Raw genomic sequence first — 18,453 nt, 5'->3', positions numbered from 1 at the left:
TCATTCAATGAAGAATTTGCTGCACTAATGACTGAGAAGTTTGCGATGTCCATGATGGGAGAGTTGAAGTTCTTCCTCGGGTTCGAGATTAGACAAGGTCTAGAAGGGACATTCATCAGACAAGCCAAGTACACTCAAGACATGCTCAAACGGTTCGAGCTCGAAGATGTCAAGCCGGTCAAGTTCCCCGTGCCAACAAGATGCAAGCTTGACAGTGATCCCAATGGTAAAGCAGTGGATCAAAAGGTATACCGCTCCATGATTGGATCCCTCCTTTACCTTTGTGCATCTAGACCGGATATTATGTTGAGTGTAGGGATATGTGCACGGTTTCAATCCGCACCAAAAGAAAGTCATTACATGGCTGTTAAGCAAATCTTTCGATATTTGGCTCATACCCCATACTTTGGCCTCTGGTATCCCAAAGGAGCAAACTTCAATCTAGTTGGCTATTCTGACTCAGATTGGGCAGGAGATTGTGTGGAGAGGAAGTCAACGTCTGGAGGATGCCAATTCCTTGGTCGCTCTTTGGTAAGTTGGTCTTCAAAGAAGCAGAATTGCGTCTCCTTATCATCCACCGAAGCTGAGTATGTGGCAGCTGCAAGTTGTTGTGCACAATTGCTATGGATGAGGCAAACTTTAAAGGATTATGGTGTCACTTGTGACAAAGTGCCTCTTCTATGTGACAATCAAAGTGCTATCAAGATTTCCCTCAACCCAGTGCAACATAGCAAAACCAAACATATTGATATTCGTCATCACTTCATTCATGAACATATCAAGCTAGGTGATATTGAGGTTCACTTCATCAACACTGAAGAGCAACTTGCAGATATTTTCACTAAGCCTCTAGATGAAGCAAGGTTCCGGGAGTTAAGGCATGAGCTAAATATCATTGATTCAAGTAATGTGGACTGAAACTAGGCATATTGCACCTCACTTTGCATTCCATCTTGGTCTAGATGTAGGCATGGACATAGGGGGAGTGTTGTTCTCTCAATGAACTTTCCCTCCCCCCATTATGCATAAATCAATCTAGTCTTTCACTTTAGCCATTGTCAAATGGCACTTGTGCTTCAAAGACGAGCATTGGTCATGAACCCAAGGATAATTCCTCGCGGTGTCATACCATTGTCTCAAACATAGGTGGCCTCGGCCACCGCCCCTCCATCCTTTCTTGCGTATAGAAGAAAGGATATACAATGACAAGTCAGTACATTTTCCTAGATGCTATCTATTTTTACTCAGTTGTCATGTGCCCAAGTTCATCTCTTTTCCTTAGCCGCGTTGCGACATTTACAGTGGTACTACCGCCAGGGTAGCGGTACTATCTCCAGGACCCCAGCGGTACTACCGCCAGGGATAGCGGTACTACCGCCAGGATTCCCATCTAACACAAACGGCTAGGAAATTTTTAGGGCTGCCCCAAGGGGGAGCGGTACTACCGCCAGGGGGAGCGGTACTACCGCCAGGACCCCAGCGGTACTACCGCTGCATCTGGCGGTACTACCGCCAGGTAGCGGTACTACCGCTGGGACCTCAGCGGTACTACCGCTGGCCCGTGCCCCTTCGGCTATATAAAGGAGGGGGAGCCCATTTTTCTCAACCTGTTTCTTCTTCCTCGCGGCTCCTCCCTCCCCTAGTCCGAAAACTCCCTGTTTGGATCTCGTTTCGTGGAGCTCCTTCTCCCCGTTGGTTTGGAAGGGTTGCTCCACCTCTCCTTCCTCCTCCAATAGCCATGAATCCCGGTAAAGCTCCTCCCTTCTTCTATTTGGTTGATGTTCTCGTTCTAGAGATAGGAGCATTGGGGATTGAATCCATATATTTGATCTTATGGCTAGTTCTTGGGTGGCATGAAGGAGATATTTGAGGGGAGTATAGGTCCAATGGATTGTTGTTGATTATGTTGCCATGCTCTAGGATTTACTTGTTTTAGATCTAGCACTTGAACTTGGTTTGGATTAGATCTAAAACTTGCTCTCTCTTGCCTAGGCATGTACTTATTTCGTGTTACTAGTGTTCCTCATGTAAAGTAGGGCTGGGGTGGAGTTCTTTATGTTCATATACAACCCATGCCCTCGTAACGATTTTTATCTGTCAGATCTGAAAAGTCAAACCCCAGCGGTACTACCGCCAGGGGTAGCAGTACTACCGCTAGGACCCCAGCAGTACTACCGCCAGGGGTAGCGGTACTACCGCTAGGCCCCAGCGGTACTACCGCCAGGAGCATTCACTGTGTATTCCTTTTATGTGCTTAGCAACGCGTGTTTATTTCTTCTATGTTTTCAAAGATTCGTTGCCTTGACTCTTTTTGTCGCCTCTTTTCGCTGTGTGTTTTGTGTCACAGGTGGCTCTCGCCGTTCGAACCCCCCTCGTGACACGCAGTCAAAGCAGTATCGCAACCAAGAGGCTCCCGAGGGGTCTGCCACCTCAGGTCTGCAACCCAAAAGGCAGTCCTTCAAGAAGGTCGCACACAAGGAGAAGATGGTCAATGTCCGTACAATGTCCCCCAAGGGCTTTCTGCAGTTTCGCACTCAGAACCACTATCTCAACGAGAGGGCTGTGATCAAGGATGTTGACCATGTCTGGGCCAGGGATCAGTGCAGGATCTACCGGGATGTTGTTGCGCATTTCAAGAAAAACTATGTCTCCGTTCAGTGGATTGACCTAGCCCATCTTTAGCGGAACCTAGAATATTTTGGTGATGCCCTCTCACTGATTGACAAACTGGGCATCAAGGACATCATCACATACAAGACAGATTTTGATCCCACTGCTGTTGCTCAGTTCTATGTCACGATCCACTTCTCTCCTGATGCAGAGCGCTCTATGGTGTGGATGACTGGGACTCAGAAGATGACCGGTACCTGGCGTGAGTTCATGCAATTCCTCAACATTGACTTCCAGGGAGCTGACACTCCACTTGGGCTACGTCCTCATGCTGCAGCCCCCACCGATAGGGCCCCCGCAAAGGACAGATTGCAGAAGCTCTATGTGAGGAAGGGTGTGCTCCCCAAGCATCTGGACATCATGCACCGGATCCTTCGCAACACCCTCTTCCCTCGCATTGGTAACTTCGACGAGGTTCATGGTTCCTTGGCTGAGATGCTGCTGCTGTGTGAGGAGGCTATGACTCAGGAGTCTGCCCCTCTGGATATTTCTGGTGTAATGTTCACGGAGCTATGGAACTGCATCATCATGCGTAAGGTTTCCATCTACGGGCCCTATCTGTTCGCATATATTCGCCATAAGTGGCAAGAGGCTTTTCCGGAGGAGGTGCTCTACGCCCAGTCAGACTACATTGTGCACGACCCAATCAAGCTTCGCGTCAAGGACAAATGGTCCAACCCATCCACTTCCTCTCAGCACATGGATACTGACACTGAGACTGCTGCTGACAGAGGAACCGCCTCTCAGTCCCGCCCTTCTGCCATGCCATCTTGGGCCATCAAGCTGCAGGACAAGATGAAGAATCTATTCTGTATGCAGGCTAAGGGTCAGTACCGGACGCACGTGGCTCAGAAGGAGAGCCGCCAGAGGCATAAGCGTGTCCTCAGGACTCTTGATGTGGACATCTCCAGCGGATCTGAGGACGACATCACTCCAGAGGCTACTTGGATGCAGGCCCAAGGATACCAGTGGTCTGGGGATGAGGCGGACGAGGAGGAGCAGGTCGATCAGGAGGGGACCGATGAGTCTGGCGATGCTGAGGATGAGGAGTAGCTACCTGTGGCATTAGGTGTGCCCCTTTTTGGTGTCTTGTGCCAAAGGGGGAGAGAGTCTAGGAGCTGAATTTGCTTTCATATTCGAACTTGCGTTGCTTTGCTTTATTTCTTATGGTTTGCTTCGAACTTGGTTTGCTTAGTTTGCTATATTGTGTGAGACATGAACTTATGAGAGATTTTATTTCCTTCATATGCTATGAGTCATATGCCCCGTATTGTCATATATCTCTATCCTTTTGTTCTCATATTATTATCTGTGCAAATCCGGTATTGTCATCAATCCACCAAAAAGGGGGAGATTGTTGGGGCATAGTTTATTCCTAAGTAATTTTGGTGATTGATGACAGTACCGTACAGGACTAACCGTGTGTGTTAAGGTTTCAGATAACACACGTCAACGGCACAAGACGACACGTCTCCTCATTCATGGAACGGAAGCACGATGCTCTCCTCGATTCTCTTTATTTGAGTCATAGGAAAGCCGTACTATTAAGAGGGGATCCGTAGTGGAAAGGTTTGGGTGGAATCTATCTTTGCACACGCACACTTCACATTCTCCCTTTCCTTCATCATTGGAGCGGCCCCCGCCACTTTGTTTCTCGCATCTTTGCAAAATGGTCCCCAGCGGTAGTACCGCTGGCTCTAGCGGTAGTACCGCTGGATTGCTGGCGGTAGTACCGCTGCAGCCAGCGGTAGTACCGCCCCTGGCCAGCGGTAGTACCGCTCCAGGAGCTTTGTTCCACCTGCCTAGCGGTAGTTCGTGGACGGACCTTTTTGCGAAGACTTTCTTGGCGGTAGTAGTGCTTTTGCACTACCAAAGGGCCAGCGGTAGTACCGCTGGTGTCAGCGGTAGTACCGCTGCATCCAGCGGTAGTACCGCCAGGCGGCGGTAGTACCGCCAGGCGGCGGTAGTACCGCCCCTGTTCAGCGGTAGTACCGCTGGAGTGCCAGCGGTAGTACCGCTGGAGTTCGGGCAGAGAGTGGGAAAACGGTCTGATTTTCTCCCCCACTATATAAAGGGTTCTTCTAGCTGAGGAACCTTATCTCTTACCTCTCTAAGCTCCATTGTTGCGCCCCAAGCTCAAAAGTGCCCGATCTCTCTCCATAGCCAATCAAACTTGTTGATTCTTTAGGGATTGGTTGAGAAGGCCTAGATCCACACTTCCACCAAGAGAAAAGTTGATTCCCCCACCAATCCCTTGCGGATCTTGTTACTCTTGGGTGTTTGAGCATCCTAGACGGTTGAGGTCACCTCGAAGCCATATTCCATTGTGGTGAAGCTTCGTGGTTTAGTTGGGAGCCTCCAAGCTTTGTGTGGAGTTGCCCCAACCTTGTTTGTAAAGGTTCGGTCGCCGCCTTCAAGGGCACCTATAGTGGAATCACGGTACCTTGCATCGTGCGAGGGCGTGAGGAGAATACGGTGGCCCTAGTGGCTTTTTGGGGAGCATTGTGCCTCCACACCGCTCCAACGGAGACGTACTTCCTGTCAAAGGGAAGGAACTTCGGTAACACATCCTCGTCTCCATCGGTTCCACTTGTGGTTATCTCTATCCTTTACTTTGTATTTGCTTATGCTTGTGACTATATCTTACTTGTCTTAATAGCTCTCGTTGTTAGCTTCTATAGGGTTCACCTCATTGTCGTATTATTTGTGAACCCGTAGGGTGTTTACCTTAACTTGCTAAGATTAATTAAAAAGTGGTCGTTGTCTATTCACCCCCCCCTCTAGCCAACCATATCGATCCTTTCAGTTGATATGATCAAACATCGCACGCTCCCTCTATCATCGAGATTAGTGGTAAAACCTAAATAATTGTTATTTGGTGCTTGCATTGAGCATGAACATGATTGGATCGTGTTTATTGCAATAGGATTATTCAGTTAAAGAGAATAATAGTTATTCTATTTGCTTGAATAATTACCCTCAATGGTTTATTGAATCTCAATCGTAGTGTTACACATGTTCATAATATTGGTGCCAAAAGATATAAAGTAATAATGATAGTACCACTTAGTTGTGGCACTGCCACTTGAGTCATGTTGGTATAAAATGCATGAAGAAGCTCCATGCCGATGGATCTTTGTACTCACTCATTTTTGAAACGTTTGAGACATGCAAACCATACCTGTTGGTATAAATGCATGAAGAAGATCCATAGAGATGGATCGTTTGGACTCACTTGATTTTGAATCACTTGAGACATGCAAAACATGCCACATGAAATAAGAGAGTAACTTATTAGGAGTAATACATTTTTGATGTGTGCAGTCCAATGAGTGCTGAGGCACACAGTGGATATTGTTATGTTCTCACTTCACTGACGATTTGAGTAGATAGAGGAGTATTTACTTGATGAATCACAAGTCTGAAATATTGAAAAGCTCAAAGTTATTTCAGAGTGAAGATCATTGTGACAAGAGGATAAACTGTCTACGATATGATCATAGACATGAATATCTGAGTTGCGAGTTTTTGGTACACAGTTAAGACAATGTGGAAATTGTTTCGCAGTTCATGCCAGCTGGAACACCATAGTGTGATGATGTGTCTGAACGTCATAGCTACGCCCTATTTTGATATGGCACATACTATGATATCTCTTATCGAATTACCACTATCGTTTATGGGTTATGCATTAGAGACAACCGCATTCACTTTAAATAGGGCACCACGTATTTCCGTTGAGATGACACAGTAAAGACTATGGTTTGGAGAAACTTAAGCTGTCGTTTCTTAAAAGTTTGGGGCTGCAACGCTTATGTGAAAAAGTTTCAGTCTGATAAGCTCGAACCCAAAGCGGATAAAATGCATCTTCATAGGATATCCAAAATAGTTGGATACATCTCCTATCTCAGATCCGAAAGCAAAGTGTTTATTTCTAGAAATGGATTCTTTCTCAAGGAAAGGTTTCTCTCAAAAGAATTGAGTGGGAGAGTGGTGGAACTTGATGAGGTTATTGAATCGTCACTTCAACCAATGTGTAGCAGGGCGCAGGAAGTTGTTCCTGTGGCGCCTACACCAATTGAAGTGGAAGCTGATGATAGTGATCATTAGAGCTTCGAATCAAGTTACTACAAACCTCGTAGGTCGACAAAGGTCGCGTACTACTACACAGTGGTACGGTAACCCTGTCTTGGAGGTCATGTTGTTGAGCAACAATGAACCTACGAGTTATGGAGAAGAAATGGTGGGCCCGGATTCCGACAAATGGCTGGAGGCCATGAAATCCGAGAGAGGATCCATGCATAAAATAAAGTGTAGACTTTGGAAGAACTACTTGATAGTAGTAAGACTATTAAGTAAAGATGGATCTTTAAAAGGAAGACAGACGATGATGGTGATAAGTCACTATTAAGAAAAGCTCGACTTGTCGCAAAGATGTTTTCGACAAGATCAAAGAGTTGACTATGATGTGACTTTCTCACTCGTAGCGATGCCAAAAGTCTGTTGGAATTATGTTAGTAGTTGTTGCATTATTTGTGAAATATTGCACGTAGGAAGACAAAACATTGTTTCCTCGACGGTTTCCTTGAGGAAAGATTGTATGTGATACAATCAGAAGGTTTTGTCAATCCTAAGGATACTAACAAGTATGGAAGCTCCAGCGATCCTTTTATGGACCGGTGCAAGCATCTGGAGTTGGAATATACGCTTTGATGAGATGATCAAAGCTTTTGGGTTTGTACAAGGTTTATGAGAAACTTGTATTTCCAAAAAGGTGAGTGGGAGCACTATAGAATTTCTGATAAGTATATGTGGTTGACATATTGTTGATCAGAAGTAATGTAGAATTTCTGTGAAGCATAAAAGGTTGTTTGAAAGGAGTGTTTCAAAGGAAGACCTGGATAGAGCTATTTGAACATTGAGCATCAAGATCTATAGAGATAGATCAATACTCTTAATAGAACTTTCAAATGAAATGCATGCCTTGACAAGTTTTTGAAGGAGTTCAAAATAGATCAGCAAAGAAGGAGTTCTTGGTTGTATTGTAAGGTGTGAATATGAGTAAGACTCAAAAGCCCGACCACGGCAGAGGAAAGAGAAAGGACGAAGGTCGTCCCCTATGCCTTAGCCGTAGACTCTACAGTATGCCATGCTGTGTAGTGCACCTGATATGTGCCTTGCCACAAGTCTGTTAAGAGATACAGAGAGTGATCCAGGATTGAATCACTGAACATCGGTCAAAGTTATCCTTAGTGACTAATGGACTAAGGAATTTTTCTCGATTATGGAGGTGGTTAAAGAGTTCATCGTAAAGGGTTACGTCGATGCAAGCTTTGACACTAATCTGAATAACTTTGAGTAGTGAAACGGATTCGTATAGTAGAGTAGATATTTGGAGTATTTCCAAATAGCACATAGTAGCAGCATCTATAAGATGACATAAAGATTTGTAAAGAACACACGGATCTGAAAGTTTTAGAACCGTTGACTAAAACTTCTCTCACGAGCAAGACGTGATCAGACCCCAGAACTATATGGGTGTTGGATTCGTTGAAATCACATGGTGATGTGAACTAGATTGTTGACTCTAGTGCAAGTGGGAGACTGTTGGAAATATGCCCTAGAGGCAATAATAAATTAGTTATTATTATATTTCCTTGTTCACAATAATCGTTTATTATCCATGCTAGAAATGTATTGATTGGAAACTCAAATACATGTGTGGATACATAGACAACACACTGTCCCTAGTGAGCCTCTAGTTGACTAGTTCATTGATCAAAGATGGTCAAGGTTTCCTGGCCATAGGCAAGTGTTGTCACTTGATAATGGGATCACATCATTAGGAGAATCATGTGATGGACAAGACCCAAACTGTGAACGTAGCATATTGATCGTGTCGCTTTATTGCTATTGTTTTCTGCGTGTCAAGTATTTGTTCCTGTGACCATGAGATCATATAACTCACTCGCACTGGAGGAATACCTTGTGTGCATCAAACGTCGCAACATAACTGGGTGACTATAAAGGTGCTCTACGGGTATCTCCAAAGGTATCCGTTGAGTTAGTATGGATCAAGACTGGGATTCGTCACTCCGTGTGACAAAGAGGTATCTCGGGGCCCACTCGGTAACACAACATCACACACAAGCCTTGCAAGCAATGTGACTAAGTGTAAGTCACGGGATCTTGTATTGTGGAACGAGTAAAGAGACTTGCCGGTAACGAGATTGAAATAGGTATACGGATACCGCCGATCGAATCTCGGGCAAGTAACATACCGAAGGACAAAGGGAATGACATACGGGATTATATGAATCCTTGGCACTGAGGTTCAACCGATAAGATCTTCGGAGAATATGTAGGATCCAATATGGGCATCCAGGTCCCGCTGTTGGATATTGACCGAGGAGTGTCTCGGGTCATGTCTGCATAGTTCTCGAACCCGTAGGGTCTGCACACTTAAGGTTCAGTGACGTTTCAGTATAGTTGAGTTATAGGTGTTGGTAACCGAAAGTTTTTCAGAGCCCCGGATGAGATCCAGGACGTTACGAGGAGCTCTGGAATGGTCCGGAGGTAAAGATTGATATATAGGAAGTCCTGTTTTGGTCACCGGAAAAGTTTCGGGCTCATCGGTAGTGTACCGGGAGTGCCGGGTACCATCGGGAGGGGTGTCACGCCCCAAGGGGTCTCATGGGCTATGGGAAGATATAAACCAGCCCCTAGTGGGCTGGAATAAGTTCCCACTAAGTCCCATAAGGTTTGAGAAGGAAAAAAACACAAGGTGGAAAGAGTTTCCAAGTGGGAAGGTGGAATCCTACTCCAAGTAGGATTGGAGTAGGACTCCTCCACCTCCAATTTCGGGCAAACCTTGAAGGTTTGAGGCTGCCTCCTCTCCTCCCTCCCTCAGATATATACTAGAGGTATTGAGGGTTTTTGAGACACAACTTTTCCACGTGCTGCTCGACCCTATACCATGCATTTTTTCCTCTAGATCGTATTTCTGCGAAGCTTAGGCGAAGCCCTGTCAGAGTAGATCATCACCACCACTGGCGCGCCGTCACGCTGCCGGAGAACTCGTCTACCTCTCCGCCCCCTCTTGCCGGAGTTGCAATTGTAGCCGGGGGAGACACTTGCAGTTGCATGCCCAGTGGAAGACATGCAACTTTCGCACCCCTCCCTCACCAACAAAGCAACACATAGTTGCAGTTGCATCAAATACTTGCAGTTGCGGTTGCATGCCTAATCGTAGAAATGCACCCCCCCCCAAAAATGCCACAAATTAGTTGCAATAGTGTGATAGACATGCAGTTGTAGTCGGAAAGACACTTGCAATTGCGTGCCTAGTGGTATACGTGCAACTACCTCCCTCCCCCAATGAAACACTACTGAGTTACAACCGTGTTGGAAACATGAAGTTGCAGTCGGGGTGACACTTGCAGTTGTGTGCCTAGTGATAAACATGCAGCTGCCTTCCTCCCGACAACACACCAGAAATCAATACAAGTAACGTTATAGACATGCAGTTGCACTTGGGGGACGCTTGAAGTTGTGTGCCTGGTGGTAGAGAAAATACCACAAATTAATTAGTTGTAGTCGCATTGAAGACATGCAATTGTTGTCGGGGGTGACACTTGCAATTACGTGTCTAGTGGTAGATATGCAATTTCCCGCCACCCCCCTAAATAGCACCCCACAAATTAGTTACAATAGCATTGCATACATGTAGTTGAAACCGGGGGAGCACATGCAGTTTGCGTACCTAGTAGTCGACAAGCAACTACCCCCTCCCCCGGACAAAACACCATTAAGTTACGACCGTGTTGAAAACATGCAGTTGCACACGGGGTGACACTTGTACTTGCATGTCTACCACTAGGGGCATGCAATTACAAGTGTCTCCCGACAACACACAACAAATTAGTTGAAATTGCACTCGGGGCTAACAATTGAAGTCGCGCGCTTAGTGGTAGACATGAAATTGTCCCTCCCTCAATAAGACACCACGAATTAGGTGCAGTTGCAAGACATGCACTTGCAGTTGTCTGCCTATTGTTAGACATACAACTACCCCTCGCCAAACACCACAAAGTTGAGTTGCACACGCGCTGAAAATACGCAGTTGTACTTGATGCTGATGTTTCCAGTTGCGTGCCTAGTGATAGACATGCAACTCCCTCCCGAGAAAACACCACTGAGTTACGGGCGTGTTGAAGACATGTGGTTGTAGTCGTAGCCAATTGTGCAACTAGATGACAATATTTTCAAATTTTAGAAATAAAATTTGTTTAATCAAAAAAACTAAAAACAAAAAAGATAGCAAGAATCATGTCATTTGCAAAAAAGATGCACTGAGCAATAAAAAGGGGAAATGGAAATACACCTCTCTAGCAAAATTGTTGGAAAAAAAAACGAATATTCAATAGACCTTGACTTCCATGTGGTTGGAAAAATTTAAATCATAAAATTACCCATATCATGCATGTTCCGATCTAATGGACACACACACATCATCGTAGTGGCGGACGCGTTGTAACCCCCCCTCTTCCTTATAGTTGCACCTGATTTTATATGCATGCAATAGCGTGCATATTGCACACTTTGTAGTTACATGTGGGTTCTAATAATTGCACCCGTGCGTGAGGAACATATAGTTTTTAGTGAAAAAATAAATAAAAAGCAACTGCTTTTCTATCAACCTGACATAGAAAAAAGGCATATAAACATTACAAAACTACTTTTTGGGTAATACTTGATGAAACAAAGTAAAAAAATGATAAACAGAAAAGGCAACATACAAATAAACAAATAGAAATTCCATATAGAAAAAAGACATCAACAAGTGTGAGTAAAAATCCTTCATGCATGCCAAAAAAAATCATGTTCTACAAATTTTTAAATGTTACATATTTCTAAAATAAAATAAAAGTAGAAATGTGTGTAAAAAGTTTAATAAAATAAAAATGATAAATAGATACTGATGGGGTTATAGTCCCAGGGTAGGGTAATAGGCATTGCCCTATAGGTCCTACCCAAGGACTACCCTTCATAGAGGGCAAGGCCCTTAGACAGTTCCGACTGAACTAAGGACTCCCCCATCATCCAGTCGGTGACGAGCATTCGGAGCGTATTTAACGTACCGACTGGATTCCACTAAGTACATCGTAACCTCCCAGGAGGGCAACGGTCATACGTTTTCATACACCATTATAAGCATTTAAAGCATACGTTACCTGTAACGTAGGCATTCATTCGCCACTATTCCACCCCTGTCCATCGGGCCGTTGTGGAGGGCAGCGCACTCTATATAAGCCGCTCTTCCCCACTGGTGCAGGGGTTGGCATTTACTGTAATCCTATATTCCACTCGACACTAAGCTCCCAAGAGCACTGAGACGTAGGGCTTTTACCTCCACCGTAGAGGGGACTGAACTCATACAACCTCGCCGTAGCTAAGGCTCTGCCCATCCTTTCGTACCCTACACATCTACTGTCAGACTTATACCCACGACAGATACACTCACAAAAAAAAGAAAAGAAAGAAAGAAAAAACTACATGTGTAGACGTCTATAGAAGAGTGGGATGCCCCGATACGAGTGACACTGCAAAAAACAAACAACCAAGCCCACCGCGCCAGCCATTCCCCGGCACGAAAAGCAAACAGGAAAATGGTTGGTCGGTCATTAAGGTTGCCCGTAATGGAAGTATCATAGGTAGTATCATGCATGCCAACTAAGCAATTTTGATGATGTGGCATAGAATTAAATGAAGAAAGAGAAGGTTGAGTATCATATCATGATACCGTATCATATTAAATAAAGTGTTACTATGTGTCTTGCATGTCAATAAATGAACCATCCTATGATACTAACACCTGATACTATTTATTACGGTTGTGGTATCATACACAAGTATCATATGCATGATACTAATATATGATACTACCCATTACAATCAGCCTAACAGTCAACTGAAAGCAGATAATCAATTATGCGAATCTTAAACCAACAAAGGATCCAACAGCCAGGTTGTCAACTGAGACTTTACTAAATCTCAATCGACTGAAATTTAGCAAGTCCTTTTTATATTCATGGTTTTGTATTATGCATAGACTCTCCACACAATTGGGTACCCATAGTGTCAAATGGTGTTTGCATCACATCATCGTTCAAGGTAGTCATACAATAACATTGAGGATCGTGAAGCTCATGTTGTCGATGTCGTTGAGCCTGACCCGATCACCGATGAGATGCTCTATCTTCATAATACATTCCCTTATTCCAACAATTGTATGACAATATTATGGACACCTAATTAAGTTGCCATGCATCTGGGGACAAGGCGCAACGGAGTCGATGGAGGTGTGGTTAGCCCCGGGGCCTCGCCCATCTCGAGACATGTGCCAAGAGGGAGATCCCAGTCGAATTGGCGCACGAGGCAAGCTAGCGCAATCTCTAGCGTCGGCATCGCGAAGTTGATGGCAGGACAGAGTCGTCGACCGGCACCGAACGGGAGGAGCTGGTAGTCGTTTCCCCTCACGTCCACGTCTGTCGCGTTGCCGTTGGCCAAGAACCGCTCCGGCCAAAACTCCTCCGTCGTGTCACCCCACGCAACGGGATCCCTCCCGATTGCCCACGCATTGATAAAGAGTGCCGTCTTTGCCGGTATCTCATAGCCCTGGACGACCGACGTCGCTGTCGACTCGTGTGGGATGAGGAGTGGTGCCGGTGGGTGGAGACGGAGCACCTCCTTCATCACTGCCTTGAGGTACTCCATCCTGCTTATGTCATCTTCTTCGATGGTCGACTTGCCATTGGCGACTCGTGTTACCTCGTCCCGTAGCTTGGCCATTGTATTGGGGCTTCCAGTGAGCTCCGCCATGGCCCATTCCAGCGTAATAGATGATGTCTCAGTTCCGGCGAAGATCATGTCCTACATATGCTCCCAAAAAACACAGAGCAAAGGATGGAAAATAATTTAGTAAGGAACTGAATGGTCTTGCTAAGTTTCAATTGAGTGGGAGTTTTTCTTTTGTACTCCCTCCGTTTCTAAATATAAGTCTTTTAAGCGATTTCACTAAGGGTCTATATACGAAGCAAAATGATTGAATCTATACTCTAAAGTATGTCTATATACATCCGTATGTAGTCCACTAGTGAAATCTTTACAAAGACTTATATTTAGGAATGGAGGGAGTAAGTGCTAAAAAAATTATAGACCGTCTAACTGATAATTGACTGGTTTAGAAATTATAGACCGTCTAACTGTAGTATCTGTTAACGTTCCCCACTATACAAACATTACACGTGGCACTATCAAGTTGACTGATTTTCAGTTTTTTATTAATAAAAAAATAACACCATACAAACAACAACATATGTCATTATGAAATGACAAACTAGTTTACATGATTTCAAACCTCAGGCACACACTTGTTTGCTGTGATTTGCTTGTTTCGGAGCTTGTGAAGACAGCTGTAATGGATTTTTACTTGCTATTTCACACAAAAAAAGACAAAGAAAATCTAGTTTGCCTTGTTAACACCTTTAACCAGCAACTATTCAAGTGAAAAGCATACTTACCATACTATTAGAACCTACGTTCTCTGAACACAATATAGATGTAAGATATATATTATTTCGTTGCTACTTTTAAAATATGAAGATGTACATTAATTGAAGAAACTAGCAACAAACAAAAGAGATAAAAAGGCAAAAAGGAAGAAAATAAATAAAACAAAGTTCAATTCAACTAGAAGCAAAACCCGCTAGTTATGTAGTGTCAATTACCCAAAATAAATAAATAACGAATTAGATACCAAAACCACTTGAGCCAAAGTAGCAAATATATGCTAGAAAAATAGGGCGATAAATGAAAGCTGACATATATACAAATAAACAGAATAATCGGGCGTGGTCTGCATTCTTTAAAACATTTTTCAAAATAAAGAGAATAGTTGGAGAATAGAGAATTAACTGAAATTGAAAAAAGATCATTGTACGAATAAGAAAAACAGCAATTTTAAAAACAGCAATGCTATACATACATAAATTTACATAAGTTTTGTAAATAGATGGGTTTTGATTGAAGATTAAGAAAAATGAGGGCCCATTCCCTTGAAAATTAGAGGGGGAGTGGTAGTTAGAAAGAAAGAATCTGTATAACCTTACGTAACTTTCTGTATGTTTAGTATTTTTGTTTTGAAAATCATTGACAGATCATGGACCCGAAATTAAAGATGAAATTCTTGGGCTTTCGGTCGATCACCTGGACAATGCTTATGATGCGATCGTCGGTGAGGTCGAGTCCGGCGGTGCCTTCTTCCCTCAGCCGCAGCAAGACGTCCAAGAAGTCCTCCTCCCCTGCGCCGTCGTCGCACTTCTTCTTCTTCTTCTTCTCAAGGTGCTCGGCGATTATCTCGGACAGGAACTTGTGCCACGCTTCCATCTGGTCGTCCAGCCTCCTCTCGAACCCCGTCGCCCACCTCACCACCTTCGCCGCCGCGTCGGGGAGCACGTCCTCCGCCTGGAGCCCCGACATGAGCGCCGCAGAGTTGCCCATCAGCTGCTTCATCCTCTCGGCCGTGGCCCCCGCGGCGCCGGTGGCCGCGCGGGTGACCACCGCGTTGCCGTAGCCGTACAGGAGCTCCCTCAGCTCCACGGCCTCACCGGCCTCCGCGGCGCGGCGGACTCTCGCGACGAGGGCGGCCGCCTCGGCGGCGCGCACGGGGGCGAACGAGTCTGCGCGGCGCTGGGAGAGCAGGTGGACGACGGCCATCTTCTTGCTGCGGCGCCATGCGTCGCCGTAGGGCGCGAAGGAGACGTTGATGGAGCCGTAGGAGAGCTTGTGCACCGGGGCGCTGAGCACGCGGGAGGCGAAGGCGAGGTCGTGGTTCTTGTACAGGTCCGCGGCGGCGGCCGCCGTGGACACCACCAGCGTCCGCCTGCGCCCGAGCTGCAGGAGCAGGAGGCCGCCGTCGCTGCCGTACCGAGCGTGCAGGTCGCGCAGGGAGCGGTGCGCGAGGCGGCCGAGGAGGTGGAGGTGGCCCAGCAGCGGGATGCACGGCGGCGACGGCGGGAGCTTGCTGTTCTTGCTTGGAGCTTTCTTGGTCACGTAGCAGAAGGCGACTACCACGGCGGCGGCCGCGACGAGCACGGCGTATGGAGACATTTCTGCTGGACAACTGTGCTGGTCTCCTGGATATGCTAGTTGAAAAATTCTTGCCTGGGTATATATCGTGTGGCGTTGTGACATTTTGATTCGATTATTAGGTGCAGGTGTGGCGTTGAGACTTTGGTTTTCTGCCAGAAAAAGGCGGAGAGTGCGGTGTGACTTGTGAGGTCGAGGGGCAGCGACGGCAGTGTGTCATTGTCTTCGGATCATGTCAACTTTGATTTCGTCCATGTGATCGTGATCGTGCCAACAGGGCCGGCCCTATGTTTCAGAGGGCCATTGGCGAACTCGGCAACATGGCCCCTAATACTATATATATATATATATATATATATATATATATATATATATATATATGTATATATATATATATGTATATATATATATATATGTATATATATATATATATGTATATATATATATATGTGTGTGTGTGTGTGTGTTTTTCTGCACATTATATGTCTAACTTTATTTGTAAAAAATTAAGTGATTTTTCAACCAAGCATACATAATGAAGAAAAATAGTACATACAATTTCAAACACCTTAACAATTCTATGACATGTACACTGAAATTGCTTACTGATAAATCATTGTGTATCTTTGAAAGACTAAGAGGACGATGATTGATGAACTCCTAGTCTTGCGGATGGCCGGTCGGCAAGATCAAGATAAGTCAACGGCGGCACGGTGCTGGGCAGCAAGAATCGGGAGCGAAGCGAGGGCCGGCAGGCAGCAGGACGCTGAGCGACGGCAACCGGCAAGAAACTGAAGCCACGGTAGAGTCTCGAGTGACAAACAAAGGATGACGATGAGGCAGCGATCACTATGAATTTTTTCTATTCTTTGAAACTAGCGATCCCTATGGATGGATGGATGGATGAATGCGTGCCAAAAAAGATAACACTTGACCCTTTCTCCGCTAGCGATTAGCCACCAAGCCCAACACGTATTCTTTTTCGTTTTTTAACTGGCCTACATATACATGCATCACAGATCATGGTCCCCCTACCAGAGCTGGGCCCCAGGCGATCGCCTCGTCCGCCATACACCAGGGCCGGTCCTGCGTGCCAATAAAGCCGCCGGGTAACGGCTAAGCTCGTGCTACAGTTTGGTCTGACTATGAGGTCCGACGAAAAGTTTTCAAAGTTCTCAGAGAAAAAAAGAGAGGAAATAACACCAATGGTGTTCAAACTTGTTATGGATGTTCACTTTGATGCCTGAACTTGAAAAATACGACGAATTGGTTTCAAAACTTGGCAATATGGTTCAAATACAGTTCAAATCATGTCTAGATACATATGTATTGCTGACTAGACATGCCAGCTTGGTGCAGGGCCCACTTGCAGTGCCGGATAGACTGACACAAAGAGTATGTCTCATTGACCATCGGGTCCCACCTGTTAGTACATAATTATAGTAAACAAAAAATGGTTAGGCTGAGATTTGAACCAGGGACTGTGCTCCACGAACGACCTACGTAACCACTTTCAAGAGGTAAAATTATTGTCTATTCATCATCACTAGCACAATTTATCTACCCTACAAGACCGTGGAGTTAAATGGGGTAAAGTTAGTGCAACCCATTTTACATCTGTTAGTTGGTTTTTTTTTGGAAATTACAAGATATTCACGTAGTATATAAAGTGTTCATGCTTTTAAGAAATGTATTTCTAGTTGTAAAAAGTGTCCATGTATTTTAATAAAGTAAATGTGTTTGTAAATATATATATATTTTTTTGAATGAAAATAAATTTTAAAATATGCGTAAAAATATATATAACAGTCTAGTTTGCCCCAAGGATTTTATACATTCTTACATTTAAATGAACACATTTTAAACTATGCATACATTTTTCTAGTTAAAAAATATTTTAAGACAATAAGATTCTAGATTTATCTTGATTACTATTACAATATTTTACATATGTTCTAAAATTTCTAAAAACGAAAGAAGGTCACATGTGGAAGGGTCACATAAAAAGTAAAAAACAAAAGTTCTAAAAAGGGAGCACGTGGATATATCTTTTAAAGATGAAGATTTTGAAAATTAGATGAACATTTCAAAATGTATATTTTGTTGGAGATTGTAAAATTATTTTATTATATATGAAAATTCTTTTAAAAATTCCAACAACAGTTTTATTATTTGTTTATTATTATTTAAATTCATGATTTAATAATTAAATTTAATGTTTTCTTAATATTGTAATTATAGTTTGAATACTTTTATAATTTCTAAGGAAGAAAAATAACTAACATGTGGAAAATGGGTGACACTCATTGCAACCTATTTAACTCCACGGTGGAGTTAGTTAAATAAACAGGAGCCGTGTGAGTATACAACAAAATTACCTTGGCTATGTGGTTAGGGCGGGTCATTAATAGCATGCAGGTCACCTGTTTGAATACGAAGATATCTTTATTTTTTATTAATTTTTGTTGTTCATTGGCAGGTGGACCTGATGGTCATTGAGTCGTACAATTTCTATGTTAGTCTGTCCGTCACTATAAATGGGTCCCGCGTCATGCTGGCATGCCTAGTCAACAGTACATACGTATCTGAACGTGATTTGAACCATACAACCAATTTATAGAACCAGTTTGATGT

General features: G+C 44.2%; 1 protein-coding gene across 1 annotated transcript; it reads right to left on the bottom strand.

Moving 5' to 3' along the window:
- Positions 1-12,748: 12,748 nt before the first annotated feature.
- On the bottom strand, positions 12,749-15,880 carry LOC123397043 (cytochrome P450 71A1-like). The gene is made up of 2 exons (XM_045091751.1): positions 14,938-15,880; positions 12,749-13,602 (listed from the first exon to the last, which is right to left on the bottom strand). The coding sequence occupies exons 1-2, from the start codon at positions 15,838-15,840 to the stop codon at positions 12,985-12,987; spliced, it is 1,521 nt and encodes a 506-aa protein (XP_044947686.1). The 5' UTR covers positions 15,841-15,880; the 3' UTR covers positions 12,749-12,984.
- Positions 15,881-18,453: the final 2,573 nt, after the last annotated feature.

The sequence above is a fragment of the Hordeum vulgare genome, chromosome 5H, assembly GCF_904849725.1.
Source record: "Hordeum vulgare subsp. vulgare chromosome 5H, MorexV3_pseudomolecules_assembly, whole genome shotgun sequence".
In the NCBI taxonomy this organism is placed as follows: Eukaryota; Viridiplantae; Streptophyta; class Magnoliopsida; order Poales; family Poaceae; genus Hordeum; species Hordeum vulgare.
This window is presented reverse-complemented; position numbering and strand designations above follow the sequence as displayed.